General features: G+C 30.3%; 2 protein-coding genes across 2 annotated transcripts; both read right to left on the bottom strand.

The window, feature by feature from the left end:
• Positions 1 to 1,177: 1,177 nt before the first annotated feature.
• LOC103494260 (ABC transporter I family member 6, chloroplastic) lies at positions 1,178 to 7,740 on the bottom strand. Its single transcript, XM_008455377.3, has 6 exons — positions 7,262 to 7,740; positions 7,108 to 7,158; positions 6,127 to 6,348; positions 3,456 to 3,578; positions 1,958 to 2,134; positions 1,178 to 1,515 (listed from the first exon to the last, which is right to left on the bottom strand). The coding sequence occupies exons 1-6, from the start codon at positions 7,589 to 7,591 to the stop codon at positions 1,429 to 1,431; spliced, it is 990 nt and encodes a 329-aa protein (XP_008453599.2). The 5' UTR covers positions 7,592 to 7,740; the 3' UTR covers positions 1,178 to 1,428.
• Positions 7,741 to 13,119: 5,379 nt separating this feature from the next.
• LOC103494261 (AP2-like ethylene-responsive transcription factor AIL5) lies at positions 13,120 to 16,141 on the bottom strand. Its single transcript, XM_008455379.3, has 8 exons — positions 15,591 to 16,141; positions 15,350 to 15,432; positions 15,127 to 15,135; positions 14,750 to 14,838; positions 14,591 to 14,664; positions 14,431 to 14,481; positions 14,271 to 14,347; positions 13,120 to 14,111 (listed from the first exon to the last, which is right to left on the bottom strand). Exons 1-8 carry the CDS (start codon positions 16,031 to 16,033, stop codon positions 13,510 to 13,512), a joined length of 1,428 nt encoding a protein of 475 aa, XP_008453601.1. The 5' UTR covers positions 16,034 to 16,141; the 3' UTR covers positions 13,120 to 13,509.
• Positions 16,142 to 19,291: the final 3,150 nt, after the last annotated feature.

Raw genomic sequence — 19,291 nt, 5'->3', positions numbered from 1 at the left:
CTTCTTCTCAAAAAAGTTTCTCCTTTAGCCTTTACTTTGGTGGAATAGTTCATTCTTGAAAAAATAAATACTTCTTTTAGAAGTAATTATATATATATAAAAAACTTTTAAGTCACTATTTAGTTAATACACACTCGTATGTATATAATAGATGAGAGATTACTCGACTCGCTTTGATAGAGTTGAAAACATATAATAATAATTAAAAAATGCATATTGATTTTCAAATATCTCTAAATTTTGATAGTGGAAAACAAAGTTTTACTGAGTAAGTATTCATCCACAAATACTCAATTCTAATTTTTTTTTTGTTTTATCAAAAAGAAATATGTTTGTTTAAAAACGAATATGTTAGCACAGACAGTTGAACCAAAATATAAACGACCTTGATAATTTATAAAGAATCGAATTCAACCACTAAAGAAGAGAGTAGAATCTCCATGGTGGTTCTTACAATGAGTAGAATATGAAAAATGAAAGAAAACTAAATGGTGAAATATAAATAAGAGTGGGGAAAACATGCAATAGTTGAAATTGTCAAATAATTAATGGTGGGAGGGAAGTTAGGAATATGAAGAATGAAGAGGGTGGGTTAGTCAACTACATAAGGCGTGTTTGGCACAATAATCTTGCGTTTGCCGCGTCTTATTTTTCCATTTCTTACTATCCATTATGTTTGTGGACAACATTTATATTGCCACATGGACCAATCTCATTCTTCTTCCCTAACTTCTTTTCTTTTAGTCTAGAATATGACTTTATTAACTCTAATAAATTCTAATAAATTCAATCCATAATGATCACCTCCCTAAGATCTTTTAGAAGCCAGTTTTGTTACTCCTCAGAAAGATTGCATGTGTTTTCTCTCATCCTTGGATTCCTTTGAAAACCTACATCAAGCATACTACACCTTTGTACCAAACTACCCATAACAGTTATGCAAGTTTGAATTGCTAACCATGCAAGCCTTTGTTACTATAGACTTCTAAACTTTGCAACATATCAAATTTTTTTATTGATATTTACATTTATCCATAGGCTTAATATCGATATGAGAAATAAATCATGTATTATATTATAAAAAATCTGCAGAATGTAAATAAACTATCAACAGAATATCATTAATGTGCATCTAACTAATAAGAAATGTTTAGTGATTTAAAAGGGAGTGAAATGCTTATTTGTTAATTTAAATATTATGTTATGAAGTTTTATATTTATAATTATACAAAACACATACATTGATATCGATTGTTTTGTCGATTGCTCCCATTAGACCTCGACATCAACGTTTAAAACCTTATTATAGAATTTACACAATTAAGATGCCAAAATTGGGACAGAAGAAACATTGACGGAAAAATTTATGTAAAAGAAAATACTTTCATAAGTAAAAGAGAACGTTAAGAAGAGATCATGTTCGTACGATTATGAAGTAGAAATTGCTTTGTACCCTTCCTCCTCGAGGAGTTTCGCTATAGAGATGTCTCCGGTTTTCACAATTTTCCCATCCTCCTGAAAAATTAAATGGAGAACTACTCAGTCAGTTGCCAGTATTGAAATTCAATGGGCACATAAGAGCCAATTTACTCGAGAAAAATCCAAATTTCACACACAGAAAGCAAAGGGAAATATGGGATAAAAACAAGAAATAAGAAGAAACCCATAGTTTTCAGAACAAACTTGAAATATATGGACTTTAAGTGATTATGACAAATGTAACCTAAACTTTACATATAGTAAACCCCAATCACTGTATTAACGTATTATTATCAGTGTGTATCATATCTTTTTCGTTTCTACTTCAGCATTGATCCTTTATTCCATTTCATTCTACATATTGTTCTTATCATAATGAACTGAACCAGAAAAAGAAGAAAGACTGAATATATCTCTCTCCATCTTCGAAAGCAATCACATACTGAATGAATATTTTCCTAATGTGCAAAATACTTACCATGATATGTATGCGAGAAGGTTCAATAAATTCCAGAAGTCGTAGATAATGAGTAATCATTAACACTGAATTATTTGGTGTCAAAAGCCCGTTCACTGCTCTTGCTACATCACGAAGTGCATCAACATCCAATCCAGAATCTATTTCGTCTAATATAGCCATCTCTGCACCCAAAACCTGCAAAGACATCGACAATTTGAGAAACAACAATACTCTTGATTCTTGTACATAATTAAGTCTTACCAAATACAGAACGCTGAAGTTCTCTCCCTACCCTTTTCCAACCACTTATTATTCAAAGTCAATGGGTTTATGCATTTATACTTAAAAATTAGTTGAAAATATTTCACTTTCAAAATTTTTAGTATTTTTTTCAAATAAACGTGTCTATCTAGTATACTAACAAGTATTTGATGCATATCTAACAAATGTTGGGCCTATTGCAACTAGTGTGGAAACACATTTATTCTACTAATAAGTGTCTGATACGTCCAACAACTTTAAGAGTGTATAAATGTTCGACATTTGTCGAATGAGGCCATTGCTCATGTTCGTCCCGGTGTTGGACGTGCCCTGATACCAAATGTTAAGTATCTAAACACCCTGCACACAGAAAATATACAAACACTAGGACACCCAAACACCACCAAAACAGGGGATATCAACCTCCCAGTGTTCTATTGTTATACGTGTTAGAATTAGTGGGCTTGGTCCAAGGAAAGATTTATCCGAATTTTCTTTCTTTTTTTGTCAAAAGTTTGTTGTCTATCTATTTTTCCCCTTTGCATCTTTTGTTCATAAGAAATAAAAACAAGAAAGTCAGATCATGGTTTTCGGTGTCTATTTTCTTTTATCACTTCTAATAATACAGCACCAAAAACCACAAAATTTCAACAATCACACACCAAAACATCACAAAATGTCCCATCAGAGCAAACAAAAGATAAGGAAAATGACAAGAAAACATCAGAACCAGTCGACTATTCCAGAGAGCCCTCTCTCCTTCCAATGAGCTATCACTCCCAAAACATTCCCACCCCTACACCAAATCCCAAAACCCTACAAAAGCCGATCATTTGGTCCCACAGGTCTCATAATGAAGCATATTATCATTCTTCATACCCCTCTTCTCTCATACACTAACAAGCTTAACTCTTGGAGTATTACTCGTCGAGGCTACTTAGGCTACATTCATCAGATTTTCCAGACATGGATGCAGGAGAATGAAGAAAGACATTATTATGTTTTTGGAATAATGACATATTGGCACTCAAATCATCACTGAAAGAATCTACCATGCCAGTATCGTCAATATTACTCTACAAAGACCATGACAAATTCCACACCAACAAACTTCAGATTCAGCATCAGGAGGATCATCAACAATCATAATAATAAATACACAAATAATCTTCCACTCAGTATACTTATATTAGAAACATTAGTTCCAATCAAAATAGAGACAGCAATGGAAGGTAGAAAAAAATATTAAACTTACAGCAAGTTGTAAGATCTCATTACGCTTTCTTTCTCCACCACTAAACCCTTCATTGACATTTCGATTGAGGAAATCCGTCTTCATGTTCACAAGATCAAGTTTGGGGAAGATGTATGCATAAAACTGGAGCATAATGAAGAAGTGAATCAACTAGCCAAAAGTTTAAATTACTAAATAATTACAATTTACAAGAGGTAGAGTAATCAACGTGAAACTAGATATTCCAGTAAAGAATGAAACAAAATAAAAAGTGATGCTTGATTTCTACAAATCTGAACAGAAATTTGGAATTTGATTGAAAAAAAGGTCATCATTCAAGCTACATTGCCAGAAGATTTTATTCTAGTCAGAGACACATGCATTGACACCAATAAAAATTAATCCTATAATATATATTATTTTGTCTAGTTGTCTTTTATTGTCACTGTACTTTCCTTTAAATTAAGGTTCTCTTGTTAAACTACATCCATGTTTCTCTATTGTGAAATACAATGAGGCATATCTAAATTGTTGTGTTATTGTAATAGTAAAACAGGCAATGTTTCCCTATGCTGTTAGTTCTTGTAGAGGTTTCCTATTTGGCAGGTGAATGAGATACCTCACACTTCTCTGTCAAATGGGGCTAGGGTTTGAAGTTTGGGTCACCAACTAAGAGTGGCCATTTGTTGACACCATCAACCTAGCCATTGTCATCTAACAAAAACAACCGCAAGGACTTTTCCTTTTGTTGCAAAGCCCCAATCATTGGGGTGTCAAAATTGTGCTTTGGCTGCACGGGTTTGTTCTATTTTTAACATGTCTGTTTACTTGGTTTCATCAAAACCTAATAGAGTGCAAGGATATTTGGAGAATAGTGAGGTTCCGATTTTGTTTTTCAATTCTTCACTGCAGAGGATTTTGTCAGTTCTGTGTGTTCCCAATTGATGAGATAAAACCTATGCTGATATCTAAATATCTTGGAGAACAATGGCCAGAGAGGGGAAAGAAATTATACAAACGTGATAAGCGCCATCAATGCTTGATTAATGCAAAGCTGGAGGTCCTTCCATTGCACTCATCAGCATTTGCTTCCAATTCTTTCTTGTCTTTTTTGATCCAAGAGCAAATTAGAAGAAGATTTCAAGATAAGTTGTGGCATATCTTAGGCTACAGAATGTTGACCAAATGCTATGATACTAAAGTTAGGATATGTCACCTCTAGAGCCAGCCAAGGATGTTTACCAAATGCTATGTTACCGAATGATAAATGTTTGATTAATGCAAAGCTAAATCTCCTTCCAGAATCCTTGTCAACACTCCAAGTAAAGTTAATTTAAAAGTTGTTTCCAACCAGGAGCTTAGTTAAAAGACTGGATCACTCTTAAATTGAACCTAGAATCTACGATGGTCACTCCTAGATCCAAAAGACAACTAACTTCAAAATTAGTTTGATCGAGACTAACCCAACATCAAATCTAAAGCAAGATTTGAAGGGAGGAAAAGAAAACACCACCACAACCAACAAAGAGGTTGATTGTTGAACAAATAAAAAGGTTTAAATATCATTAATTTGAGTTTACAAAAGGTCGTGTGAAGGCCTAAGAACTAAAAAGCTTTCAAATCAATTAAATGCATATCGTAGAAAATAAGACCTAGGAAACTAAAACTTAATTGCATACTAACTAATAAGAGAAAATGCAAAACTAAAATGTAGAAAGTTTTCAAATTGTCTTAGATAACTCCCTAGAAGGCGATGTGCACATTTGACCTGGTTTGACATCACAAATTCCAACGTAGTGCACACTTGACAGCACTTTCTTGACAAAATCTGCACACCTTTTTTGTCCCACACGCCATCTTCCAAAAGTCTCATGCATCTACACTCAATTTTCTTCTTGACTTATTGAACTAACATTATACATAAAATTTGGCTCAAAATTATTTCCCATCTTATGTATTAGCTAGTTTTTAAAGAAGCAATGTGAATGCCTCTTGAATCTTCTTTGCTTTGGTCCTTGTAATTGCTCCTTCAGGTACATGCAATGCATCAATGGTTGGATTCACATCAAAACGCAGGTTGATTGATTGCATGATGCCTATGCATAAGCACACATGGGTATCCAAACATATTTTGTTAACTTTTATTAATTTTAATAAAGGCAATTTTTCGTTTTTTGTTTTGTACTCTCTGTGGGATTCTGCTCCTCTTTTTGTGTAATCTTGAGGTAGGAAGTTTAGGGTGTATTTCTTTTGAGCCTTCTTGTATTTCTGCCGAGGCTTCTTTGGTCTTTGTAACTGTTTCTTGGCACTTTGTTAACTTCATTAGTCTTGGTTAAATGTTGTTCTTCTGTAGTTAAAGTTCAGATCCTAGGATTTGACAGTTTGGTTTGCTATTGATTGGTAAAAGACTGCTGTCCAGCCTACAAATATGTGTATTGACAACCTGTTTAAGGGATTCAATAATAAGAAATTTCTCCGAGAATTGGTTTACACCAAATCATCTTCTAAATTTTCACTAATCTAAAGGAAGATTGTATAGCATGAAATAAAAAAACAAAAAAGAAAGAACAGCATTTTACTAAATGTTAGATGCAAAAGGTATTTATATGTGAATTCTTCCTCCATGAGTGTGTACACATTTAACTGAAAATGAATAAAGCAACAAAAGGGTGCGTCCATTGAAAATGCATACCTCAATTGGCCCCAGCTCTGCCAGACCAAGTTTTCTTCTTCGTGCATTGTATGCCATATTTAGAAAGTCAATATTGCTAACACCTGGAATCTCTACCGGTGACTGAAAACTCATAAATAACCCTGCAAGTGACCTTTCTTCTGGTTCCATTTCAAGCAAATCACTTCCTTTAAACACAATACTACCGCCTGTAACCTCATAATCTGGGTGCCCAACAAGTACCTTAATCCACAAATCGACGCATCAATTTAGTGGACAAAACAAAGGAATCCAATCTCCAAGCAGATAACAATAACAGGGAGGCTATTATAACGCATTTCAATGACTAAGATAACCATAGATGCGTTCTTTCCTTTGTCTACAAAAGGAAAAATTCAATCTAGGACAGATGTACATTCTAAAAGTAGTCGTTGGAGCTTCGCCACTATACTTCCATTTTTTATTAAGAAACAATACTTTTCCTTGGCATAATGGAGACTAAGCTCACGATACAAGACACCATTAATAAAATTAAAATACAAAATGACATAATTAAACCGCAGAAATAAAAGCATTCTAATTTAGACAAATATCCTCTATGGGATAATCAGCAAAAAAACTTGGATTGAGAACACCTTGAAGAAGCTAGAAGACGAGCTGAACCAAAACAATGAGACCAATATATAGACTTGCCAAGGAAAACTCTCTGGTTACGCTGCAACCAAATCTTTTATATCAAAACTTAAATTGCATTTGACCACAGTACTTCGGCTTTGGATGATAATAATATGATAACAAAGCTTTAACTCATTTACCATAGTAATTGAGCTTTTGGACTATACTAAAAGTTAAATAAAGCTGGAAAAAATTCCATCCGAAGTACAAATTGAAGCAAAGGAAACTAACAAACTTCTAAGCTCAAAGTTCATTACTGATAAAAAACGTCAGAAATCCTCTTTTTGTTTAATGAGAATTAGAGAAATGAACACAAACAATACTGACCTTTGCAAATGTGCTCTTTCCAGAACCATTCTTTCCCATGATGGCGTGAACCTACTAGGGTCAGAAAAAATAATTCCAAACGAACAAAAAATCAATGAAAAATTCAAAATGTGAGAATCCACTCCTAAAACAATACTATTAATTTTGAGCTAACCTCTCCTTCGTAAACAACAAGATTAACACCCTTGAGAATCTCTTGCTTGGTTTCTGCAATTACAGCAGTCAAATCCTTAACTTCCAGCAAAACACTCTTCTGACTGTCAGAGAAACTAGTAGACGGAGAATTGACCGCGGAGAGAGAAGCTGTCGCAATTCGAACTGACCGACGACGATTGAAACGCAAAGGGAGATGGGAAAAGGTAGTCATCATGGACAAAGTAGACTTAGACGGCAAATATGGGACCAGAGGAGAAGTGGATGTAGTAAAGGATGAAGAGCCGTATGCCATTGACATCGCCGTTGTGAAAGCTGAGCAGTATGCCATTTGGGCACTCAATCTCGCTCTTCGGCGATCGGTCTAATTGGAAGATTGGAAGAATCCGGCGACCGGTTTGGTCGTACGTCGGAGAAGAAGATGAAGAAAAGGCTTAGAGAAGAAGGGCAGCCGCGTGTTGAGGTTAGAGGTGCAATACAACTTGGGCCTCCTAGAGCACATCCAACCCCCATATGCTACATATGGTCTGGGCCGATAGGAAATAGCCCAAGCCCATTGAACAAAATTTAAATCAGGCCTGCAAACAAATGATTCTTTTTATGGGCCGATAGACCCAACAATTGCCCAAACATTAACGAAAATTTCTAAGATAGCCCACGTTCTTCTTGAAAATCAATATTAAACTCTTTCCCACAAAAGAAAAAGGGTTCAGTAATTCAAACCATAAACCATTTGTTGTGTACACAACACACAGATTTAACCTTTTAAAAATCTATATTTACATATTTAAATTGAGTTTGTAATTATGTTAAAAAAAATAAAATTGAGACATTATCCAATTATGTCATTTTAATGTAGATTGTTATGAATAGCACAAAAATAAAATTATTTTACAAAATACATAAAAAAAAAATTAATTGAATAAATTTTATTATATTTTCTAGATATTTTCAATATTTTATTATTTTTTGAAAATATCCGTATTAAATTTTACCCGGAGAGAGAGAGAGAGAGAGAGAGAGAGAGAGAGAGAGAGGATATAAAGACTGATATTATCACACACGCATGGGCAAAATGAGAGAAGTCAGGTAGCACGTGCGACCTCATAGCCACATCATTGTTGTAATAATATCTCCAACAACCAACCATACAAATCTTAGTTTAAAGAAAAAAACAAAAAAGAGAAACTACGAAATCATTGCACTACATATTTATCTTCTTAAAATGTCAATAAATTTATTTATATTAAACCCATTGATAATTTATTTTTATGAAAACCATTGGTTTTTAAAATTTCAAAAGAAATTGTTTTTTAAACAAAATTGTAAAATAGTATAGTATTCTATTTACATTGGATTGTGTCACATATAGTTTATTTTTTATATAGTTTAAAATATTTTATTATATTTATAAATATTTTCGAAAAAATTTATCATCTAAAATAATTTCTTTATATTTTTTTAGTTTAATAATAACATGTGAATTTAAAATTTGAATTTTGAAATTCTTAGTCGGTGGTATGAATTTGTTTTCGATATATAAGGTAATTTGTTTAAAATTATATATAATAATTTTCACATTGTTTTTATATTCACTGATCACAAATTAATCATGGTTTCTCTTAATTAAGTTTTAAACTTAGTATCCATAATCAACTAAAAAGGCAATTGAAATATATGAAGCAATGGGAAAAATTGATTCAGCCAATATATACGTCAATTCGCTCAAGACCATAAATATAGAAATAAAAATCTAAGTCGGGAGAAGAAATTAAACTTCATTTTATCACCTCGATTAAGTGTAAGGATGAGTTTCTTTAAGTCGGTGTAACTAATGAGATAAATTATTAGACAATATGTATAGTATAGTAGCTTAATAAATTAGTATTTCATAATTAATTAGTTAATTATCTTATTTTCTTATAAATTTGGAAATCAAAATAGTCTATTTAAAGCTTAAAGGAATATCAATTGACTCTACAATATTGTCTTTTAGAGTAAATTCTTTCACTAAATCTAAAAAGATGATTTTTTATGGTTTGGTCATAGATTCAAACTGTTGTCTGCAATATTCTGTTTGATTACCAGATTTCGATAGAGATTAATTTTTTTTTCCCACAAATTAATAATATTACTAATCAATTTATTTAGAAGTTTAATTTCAATAAAAAAAAAGAAAAGAAATTAAAAAAGAAAAAAGGGAAAATTTGAAATCCTTAGTCAAAGCAAAACGAGGATAGAAAAGGGGGGAATATAAAAAAGAAAAAGGTAAAGATAGTAATAATAATTATAATGGGAATAGAAAAGGAAGAAGAAGAAGAAGAAGAAGAAGTAGGGAAGAGGAGAACATTGTGGCCGACACAACTTGTTTGTATGTAAAACAAAAGGACCTCTCTCAATCCCACTTCTCTTTTAAAAGCATATCTTTTTTATACAAGAGAAAAAACCTAGTTGCTATCAATTTTATGCTCATCTTTTTTCTATTGTCAAATTGTATCCATCTTCGATCAGATGTACAAGACTCATAGCAAGTTAGATTGTATTTTCTTCTTTTAGTACATGTCGATAGTAGAAGATTTGAACCTAAAACCTCTTAGATCTTTACAACTAAGATTTTGTTAGACGTTTAGGTCGAAGAATTCAAAATTTGAAAATAATAATAATAAAAAAAAAATAAAAAAATAAAAAAAAAAAAGAAGAAAGGTTTCATCTTTTTAACAGCATAGTAATTACCTTTGACTAAGATTGGGTTGTTGAGTTTCTTCAAAATGTTTACCTTTTTCAGAAAAATGTCATGTGCCCAACGACATGTCACACTCCCCTTTCTTTCTCTCTTTTTATTATTTTTTTTCCCTTACTCTCATTTACATTGCAATGTCTTAATGTCTATTTTTCTTATTATTTATATGGTCAAAATTTAATAATAATAATTAAAAAAAAAAAAGAAAAAAAAAAGCAATGTGTAGTTTAATTTTAAAAGTTTCTATGACAAATTTGATCCTAATAGCATTTAAATGTGTTTTCCCACCTACCCACCTATAAGGGTGTACTTGTAGATAGTGGAATTAATTTAAGAAACAAATGTAGAGTAAAAATTGAATAATTCAGTTTTCTTATGGAATAAAATACTTTAGATTTTGAGAACCTACTTTTTATTATTAGTATAATTAAAATGTGAAAAATTAAACATTTCTACCTCTACAAGGAGGAAGTCGTATCGAATAAAATCGTTGTACTTCATGTTTTAAGATGCATGTTTTGTGTAACATATTCTAAAAATAAGCTTTAATTACATGTTTTTTAAAATATTTATAAATTACAAAAATAATTATAGTTAAAGAATTCAATACAATGTAAAAATATATTTTTACAAATTAATTTATGAACTTGTTTTAGGTTAATAGTTTTGTATAATTATCCTTTTGTAAAAATTACATTTTTAAATTTAACAAAGATAATTGAGTTTTAAAATAAAATGCCACCGATGGGATTGTTTTTATCATCTTTAATAAAATCACTCATTTTAAAACATTGAATCCAAAAATTAAAATTATAAAAACGTTGTTTTCAAAATTTGCTCGTTTGCATTACAAAAAAGGAAAACAATTTTTTGAAACAAAATCTAGATTGTCAACCATAACACGTATTCACTAAATTATTTGTGAATGTGAAAACATAAAACAAAATATAGATAATATAAGTAATTGTATTGCCACAACATCTCCAATGTCCAAATCAACACTAATTTTTTGGATAGGGAAGAACTTATTTATTCTCCGATCCTAATTATTATTTACAAAAAAATAATAACCATAATATAATAGACATTTTTAAAAATATTTTGGGCCAAGAAGAGTCGAAAGAGTAGAAGCAAATGATCTACGCGTAGTTAATTATTACTACGGCTTAAAAACATCAATTTTACATCTTGCTAACTCTTTAAAGTTCACAACTTCACTCTTTGACCCAAACAAAAAATAAATGATAAAAGTGAATATAAATAGTATAATTAAATGGACAATATATAACTCGAGAGAGTAGATAACTTAATTAAGATTAATTATCAAAATTATGATCATCACACATGTGATTATAGAGTGCATGATAAGGGGAATAGGTTTGTAGTTATAGTGGAATAATAATAGGTAGATTGTTAATTTAATTAAAAGGGTACTCAAAGCAAAAAAGCAATAATAAAGAAAATAATAATAATGGTCAAAAAAAATTATTCGAATGAGAATAAGAAGTAATGAAATATATATATTTATCCGCCGAAAGGTACAAAAAGGACTTATCCATCATCTAAATTATTATAATCACATCCATTATTATTATTTTCTCTAAGGAAAAAAAAATCAAAAAGAAATCAGATCACAAAAGCTCTTAAATTTTTTTTAAAAAAAAAAAACTCAAAACTCTCTTTATATTAATTTCTATCCCATTAAAAAAGAATTAAAGAAAAAACCTTTTTGGTTTGGTCAAGAGGAAGGGGGAAAAAAGAAAAAGTGTTGGCTTGACCTTCTTTTTTAAGTGTGTGTGTTTTGAATATATATGTGGGTGAATTATGATCAGTCATTTTTTGTTTTTGCTTTATATTTCACCTTTTTTTTCCTTTCTTTATTATTTCTTTCTTTCTACTTATTTATTATTTGTTCCTTAATGTATGCCTTTTGCCTACCTCTAACTTAAAACAAAGGACAAAAGATAACACCAAAAACATCAATTTTTTTTTATTATATATGGGTGTATATGTATTTATGATCATTCAAAGTATTGATATATGAAGCTTAGATCAGTTTCTTTTCTTTTCTTTTTTATTTTATTTTCAAGTGTACTTTGCATGTAAAATATATGTTTATTTGTCTTTTAACTAAAATAAATTAGAACTACTTTTTTAAACAAGTATTTTCCTATATCTTTTTGGAGATTATTAATATTCTTTTGACACGATGAAGAAAGATCATATTTTTAATCTCTAACAAGAAAAGGTAAGGTAATTATCGTTATTAAATTAAAAAAAAAAAAAAAAAAAAACTTCTAATTATATCAAAATGAAGTTAAAAAACTAATTACCTAAATTTGAAAGTTATAATTGAGATGGTTTTTCTTGAGTTCAAAAGTTCAATCTTTAATACTAGTGGTAGTTGTAATTTTATCATTATGAATAACTAGCTTTTAGTTTTCTTTATAAGGTAAATATTTGCATTGATTATCGACAGTTTGTTCTTTAATATATAGCATAAAATAGTAAATATTGACATTGCAAAAAGAAAATATTTTAGAGAAACATTATATATTATCACACACTAAAGTAAAGAAGAAAAAGAAAAATGATATATCTGTTGTTGTTGTACAGAGAAGGTACATTGGTGGATAAAATATTAATTGCAAAAAGAATCTTAAAAAAAAAATGAAAAGTAAAATTGAGTGAGTGAGTGAGTAAGACCTCTCTCTGCCAATTCAAATCCACACCAACTCCCCAAAAGCATGCAAACCCAACCCACCTCACTAGATTCGCAATCTTTCACTTTTTTTTTTTTTTTTCTTTCTTTTCATTTTTCATCTTTTCTTTTTTTCTCCATGTTTCAAATCTATCATATGTCAGTTTAGTAGTTCTCTGCACTTTCAAATTATTCCCGTAAATCTCCTTGAAGTTAATTAAAAAGCTAAAATTCCATCAGGGTTATTGGAATCATGAGTGTTGTAATAACGAGAGGAGAAAAAGGATAGTTTGAAAACTGCAGAAAGAGAATAACGATATCCAAATCAAAAGCATATGAACGTAAAACTAAAACTCATTACAAACTCTCTCAATTATTAGAATACATTCTTACTAAAGATTTTGTGAACCGATGAAAGTGTCGAGTGAAACAGGAAATTGCAATAGCATTTGTTATAATTTAAACTACCAACCACTATTTACAAGAATCTAAACGAGAAGAAAGATTACACTGAAAAGAAACCATTTTTTTAGAATTTTCCCCCATAATGAAGACAAAATGTAGTCAGTGATTGACCATAAAGAAAATGCAGAAAATAAAAAACCCGAATGGACTTAATTTGAAACACAGAGTTCTCAAAAAAAAAGTCAGTACAATTTCATAAGTAGAGTCAGCTTAGCTAATAGCTATTCCTAAAATGTCAGTCCACTAGATCCTTTTTTTGAGTCTATAATTCTAAGTTGGATCCTTTGGTCAACCCCCCCCCCCCCCCCCAACCTCTTTCTTCAATTCTCAAACCCCTTTTTCTTCATTCCATACCAAAAATTGGTGTCTGAAAAAAACTTGCTTTTGCAAATGCCATTGGCGTTACATATTGTTGCTGTTGTTGTACATACATCCCGCCTTCCGTCATCCCTGACCCACTCGATCCTAGCTCCGTGATGGCGGGAAACATTGTGGATTCAGGTTGTTGAAACATCGATGACGACGACGACAATGGTGGAACATTATTATCGCCGGGTTTGGGGAGATTTGCATTGTAGACTTCGGGGTTGTAGCTGAGAATGGACCAGTATTGATCCGATGGGTCTTGTTTGATCGGCATTGTGAAGCTTAGAGTACTAGAGGAGTTATTGTTTTGCTGCGACGATGACGAGATGAAAGTTGAGGTACTTGAAGATGGAGGAGAATGGTGGACGTCACGTTCGTCGGTCGATCGACTGCCTCCATCGGAAGCAGCAGAATCAGAAGTGGTTTTGGATTTGGAGCCTGACATCCCTCCTATGGGAAGGTTGCTACTAGCAATGCTTTTAACGTCATAACGACTAATGTCGAAGTTTGTGACCGCATTTAGTCCTCGGAATTTTATGGCTGCTATATCATAGGCCTCCGCTGCTTCTTCTTGTGTGCCTATTATGATAAAAATGTTAAAATATTAAATACAAAAACTTAAGAATGTGACATCAATAATCCATTAAAAAGTAACTAACTAGACAATAATATTTTGATAGTTTGAATAATGAAATAGAAATAGAATAATTATTTATTACTAAAAATTAGAGAACTCACTGAATGTTCCAAGATAGAGATCTTTATTTCCAGCAACCCTTCCGATTCTTGCTTGCCATCTGCCATGTTGATGGTGCCTGAATAAAACGATACCGTTTTCAATCATTTTTAAAAGAAAAAGGAAGGAAAAAAAGCAAACAAATATATTAATTAATTATACCTAGTTACACCTCTGTAGATAGAAGCACCTCTAGAAAAACCACTGCTTCTCCTATATTTATATAAAGAAAAATATATATTAAATATAATGATGAAAATAAACATTATTTAAATTAAGGGTTGGTTATTACATAAGTAAAAAAAAAAAAATGTAAAACTACCTTCTTAACGAAGCAACAAATTCTTGTCTGGTCATATTCTTCATATCCTCTAGTTCTTTTTCGTAGTTGGACACCTTTTAAATGAAGATTAATAAAAAGTTACAAAAAATAAAGAAGAAAAAAAAAGAAATGAAAAAGATTTTTTTTTTTGAAACACACCGGAAAGTTGGTGGTGGTGGTCGGACCCCAGTACTTGAGAGCGGCAAGATCATAAGCTCTGGCTGCTTTTTCTTCTTTGTCATAACCACCTAATCAGAAATTCAAAAAAAGAAACATAAATATATAATAATTAAAATCAATAAATGAAGGTGAAAGAAAAATTAAAGTTAAAAATGATTCAAATAAATCTTGAAACAGAATCTTGGAACTGTTCAAACCCAGACAGACGCCCTGTCTGATCTGTGTTCTTTTTGATGACTCAATCATACATTTCCATAAATATAAATCAAACACATCATCTTTTTTTTAAAAAAATATATATTAACAAATCAAAAAAGAAGAAGAAGAAGAAGAAGAAGAAGAAGAAAGGAACTCACCCAAATAAACTGAGAAATTATATATATCCATAGCGCCAACGACCATAATCACGTCCGATCATCAGAACAAAAGAGAGAGAGAGAGAGAGAGAAAACCCACATCAGAAACTCACCCAAAAAAAACTTATTTTACTCTGCTTTAAATTCCACATTTGGAAACCCCTAGAAATTAATAAAAACAAATAGTAATAAAAGTACAAAATAAAAATAAAAATAAAAATACCTTGTCTTCCTTTTCTACTCTGACCTTCTCTTCTGCAACTATTATCCCACAAATGGGCTTCATATCGTCCAGTCCATCTATGCCTAAACCACAATAACAAACAAAATATATATATATATATATATTAAAATTTCATTTGAACAAAAAATTAAAGTTTTTTTTTTTGTTTTTTAGAGAATAATAGGGGTTTATCGTGGGGGTACTTTGGTAATTTGAAAGGTAGTTATAGTTATGATCTTACCTAGTGACACCACGGTAAATAGAGGTGCGTTGGCCAAAAGTATCGACAGCCTTCTTAGGCGGAGGGGGCGGAGGGGTATCGGGTTGAGTCGGCGGCGGCGGGGGAAGCGGCGCGTGGAGATGTTGAAAGTGTTGGTCGGGGAAATGAGAGGTGGGTGGTCCACGGAGAAAACTGGCAGCTATGGTTTTGAGATCAGAATCACAAATCTGAGAATGATGAGGAGAGAAGTGAGATGGCGGGGGTGGCCGGAGAAAGTGCTCGAGCTTAGGGACGGTGGGGGAGAAGATAGAAAGATCAGTAGGAATAGGAATAGGATTGGGATTGGGATTAGGATGGAAGAGAGAAAGAGAGTCGGGATTATTAGAAAGAGAAAAGGCGAGCCAATTTGAAGAAGGAGAAGGAGAAGAAGAAGAAGAAGAAGAAGAAGAAGAAGAGTTATTCATTTTTTAAAAAAACCAAATATAGAGAGAAGCTTTGGAAATAGGAAAGAGAGAGTAAAAAGGGAAGTGGGAGAGTGAAGTTTTTCTTTCTTTTTTTTTTTCCTCTGAATGAAAGAGTTTGGGAAGGAGAAATGGACACAGATATAGAGGTGGATGAAGAAAGAGAAAATAATGAAATAGGGTTTTGCACATTCTTCGAGGCCCTTAATTCTTATTTTTATTATTATTATTTATACTATTACCTATCCGAACGCTTCACTTCATCCTTCTCCTAAACTAAATGGTATTAAGTTTCTTTGATATTTTGATCTTTTCATTAATATCTTATTAATTATAACATTTTAATTTATTTAGAAAGAAAATTGTTTATTAATCCATTTAGACCATTTATTTGTTATTTTATCTCATTTTTAATATAAAAATATTTACTAACTACAACAAAATACCTACCACATAGACATTAATAGACATTTATTATTGATATAGGATAGTGATATAACAATGTCCATTAATATTTATTATTACTATTTTGTTATATTTGTAAGTATTTTTTGTCTATATTTATCTTTAAAAACAATCATTTTTTATAAATATTTAAAAATTTTATTGTAAAGATCAATAAAAAGTCGATAGAAGTCTATCGATATATATTATCGATAAAATGTGAATTTTTTTATATTTTATAAATATTCTAGTTCATTTCGTTAATTTTAAAAATAACTAAAATATTTATTTATATTGTTAGATATATTTTTTTTTTGTCAATAAATCAATATTCAAATTAAATATGGACCTTGAAATTTTCAGTCACATCATAACTTAATTGTTTAATTAACACTAATTTTACACTCAATGACATATTCTTTCTATTTTATCAGTGTATAATTAGATGTTCTATTTTGTCTATGAATAGGAAAAAAAATTATAAATATAGTAAAATCTTCAAGAATCTATCGATAATACAAATTTATCAATGTTAGAGTATATTGTAATATCAACTGTTCTATCACTAATGGATCGTAAGAGTCTATTAATTACAATAAAAACACATTTTGCTATATTTACAATTTTTTAAAAAATATTATTATCATTTTATTATTTTCCTAAATCGAACATATTATAATTACTATTTATTATTATTATTATTTTGAAAAAGGGAAGTTTTTGGAAAAGCATCTTGAATCGAAAGAAAACAATTTACGAACAAAATGCTGATTTTATTAAAGCAAAGGGAACAAGATTGATTTGATCAGGACCCATATAAATCATATACAATTTAAATAAATCATATATAATTTCAAATTCAAGTTCCTCCTCGAGTTAAATAAATGTTCGTGTAAAAATTATTTCAACTTTCTCGCTAATTAAAATACACACTCTTATTAAGCTTACTCATATCGATCATTCCTATCGAAACAATACAATTTATTATAACCATTATTATCTTCTCCCTCCCAATAGAAAGAATGGGTGAAAATGGGAAATCTCATCATGAGCAAATAGTTTGCGAAAATAAAGTTTATATTAACTAAAAAGAAGAAAATAATTTACGATGGCCAAGTGAAAACAATATTAGATTATTATGAAGAAACATAGACAAATAGAACAAAATGGTTAGCAATAATTATATAGCAAAATATCATTCTTTATCACTACAAAAATACTTTGAGATAGAAATAAAACTCAAATTTGATTTGTATTTAAAAAGGTTCTATTTAACGATATTGGTTTTTTTTTTTTTTTTTTTAATGGATGTGAAATGATGTTTGCGTATGAATATGATGTGATAACTCTATTGGATTTATATGAATATTAAAATGAAAAATATAGAGAAATAATAAATAGGTAATAATGTAGAAAGAGAGTGAGGGAGAAAAGGCCAAGTGGAAGAGTAGGATGGGATGAGAGAACGGTGTGGGTATTTGATTATCTATTTCATATAAAATTGTGTTAAATTGACCAAAGAAAATAAAGTATTTACTTTATCGAATTAAACGACAAAAGAAAAATAAGAGAGAAAAAAAAAGAGAAGAAGAAAGAAATTAGAGAGAGATGGGTAGAATGTGAAGAATGTAATGTGTGTATGAAAGTGGGGAAGCAAGAGTGTATAAAAGGGAACAACCTCCCCCACCCTTTTATTTTTTTTCTTTTTATTTCTCAGTCAAATCCCCTAAATTTAGGGTTTTCAATGTCCTTCTAGTACAAATAAAATTTCTACATTTTTATTCATGTTCCTCAAATCTTATACCAAAATATTGATCTAAGTTTATCATAGTTATCGTTCATAATTTTTAAAATTTTATAATAGAAAATCATTTTTAAAAAATAAAAAAAAAAAACTTAAATAAATTAGAAAGAATTGATTTTGTAAATAGGTTTGATTTTTGTTAAATGCTACTTACAAATACTAAAAACAAATTTGTATATAGTACATATATTTCTTTTCTTTTTTTTTTTTAATATAGAAAAAGGGAATTAAATTCTTGACTTATTATGGATATTACATATTTTATACTATTTAAATTATATTAAAGTTGACCACATCACCAATTTATTTATTTTTTAGCTATTCACTTTTCTTTTAGGAAAATTTATTCTTTTCCTAGATTTTGAATTTAGTTTATATTCAACCCTCGGATTGAAATTGGTGATATTCTATTTGTTTCAATTTAATTGGTAACTTTTTAATTATAATTTTATATTCTGTCTTATTTCAAATTTTATCGTTCTAATCTTAATTTTTACTACATAATCACTTCTTAATTTTGTTGCTAATTTCTATTAAAAATTATAATTAATTACTTTTCATTATTTTCCTTAAAAATCAAATTGCACCTGATTTAAATTTATATCTTACATGAGAAAATGAAAAAAGAAACGTAAATTTCAAGAACAAAAAATTAGTAAAATTTTTAAACTTAGCCCAACACCGATACGTAACTAAATGAATAAGATTTAGGAATTTTTTGGATGAAATCAAAATTAAAAAGCCAATAGTTAGGGGAGGAAAAGGAAGAAAAAAAAAAAAAAAGGAAGTTGGATTTGTGTTACTATTAATATTTTGATTTTGGGTATTAAGTGTTATTAGGGAGGGAGTGTTAAAGAAAGAGGGATTTGGAAGTGTGTAGTCATTTCTTTTGACTCACTTCCTCGCATAAGACAATTCCCGCCTCTTTCTTTTTCGCTTTCTCATCCTACTTTTTTTTTCCTTTTCTTTTTTTCTTTTTTTACCAGCTTATATTATTTAGTCTTCATTAAAAA

This window comes from Cucumis melo, chromosome 2 (genome assembly GCF_025177605.1).
Source record: "Cucumis melo cultivar AY chromosome 2, USDA_Cmelo_AY_1.0, whole genome shotgun sequence".
NCBI classification, from domain to species: Eukaryota; Viridiplantae; Streptophyta; class Magnoliopsida; order Cucurbitales; family Cucurbitaceae; genus Cucumis; species Cucumis melo.
This window is presented reverse-complemented; position numbering and strand designations above follow the sequence as displayed.

Bases quoted from the DNA above. Each gene is read 5' to 3' on its own strand.
- LOC103494260 (XM_008455377.3), bottom strand. From the start codon at position 7,591: ATGGCATACTGCTCAGCTTTCACAACGGCGATGTCAATGGCATACGGC. The intron at 3,579-6,126 runs GTATGCATTTTC...ATTATGCTCCAG, and splicing joins CAGAGCTGGGGCCAATTGAG to TTTTATGCATACATCTTCCC. The intron at 2,135-3,455 runs GTAAGTTTAATA...ATGTCTTTGCAG, and splicing joins ATGAGATCTTACAACTTGCT to GTTTTGGGTGCAGAGATGGC.
- LOC103494261 (XM_008455379.3), bottom strand. From the start codon at position 16,033: ATGAATAACTCTTCTTCTTCTTCTTCTTCTTCTTCTTCTTCTCCTTCT. The intron at 14,665-14,749 runs GTGTGTTTCAAA...TTCATTTAAAAG, and splicing joins CCACCACCACCAACTTTCCG to GTGTCCAACTACGAAAAAGA. The intron at 14,348-14,430 runs GTATAATTAATT...CGTTTTATTCAG, and splicing joins ATCTACAGAGGTGTAACTAG to GCACCATCAACATGGCAGAT.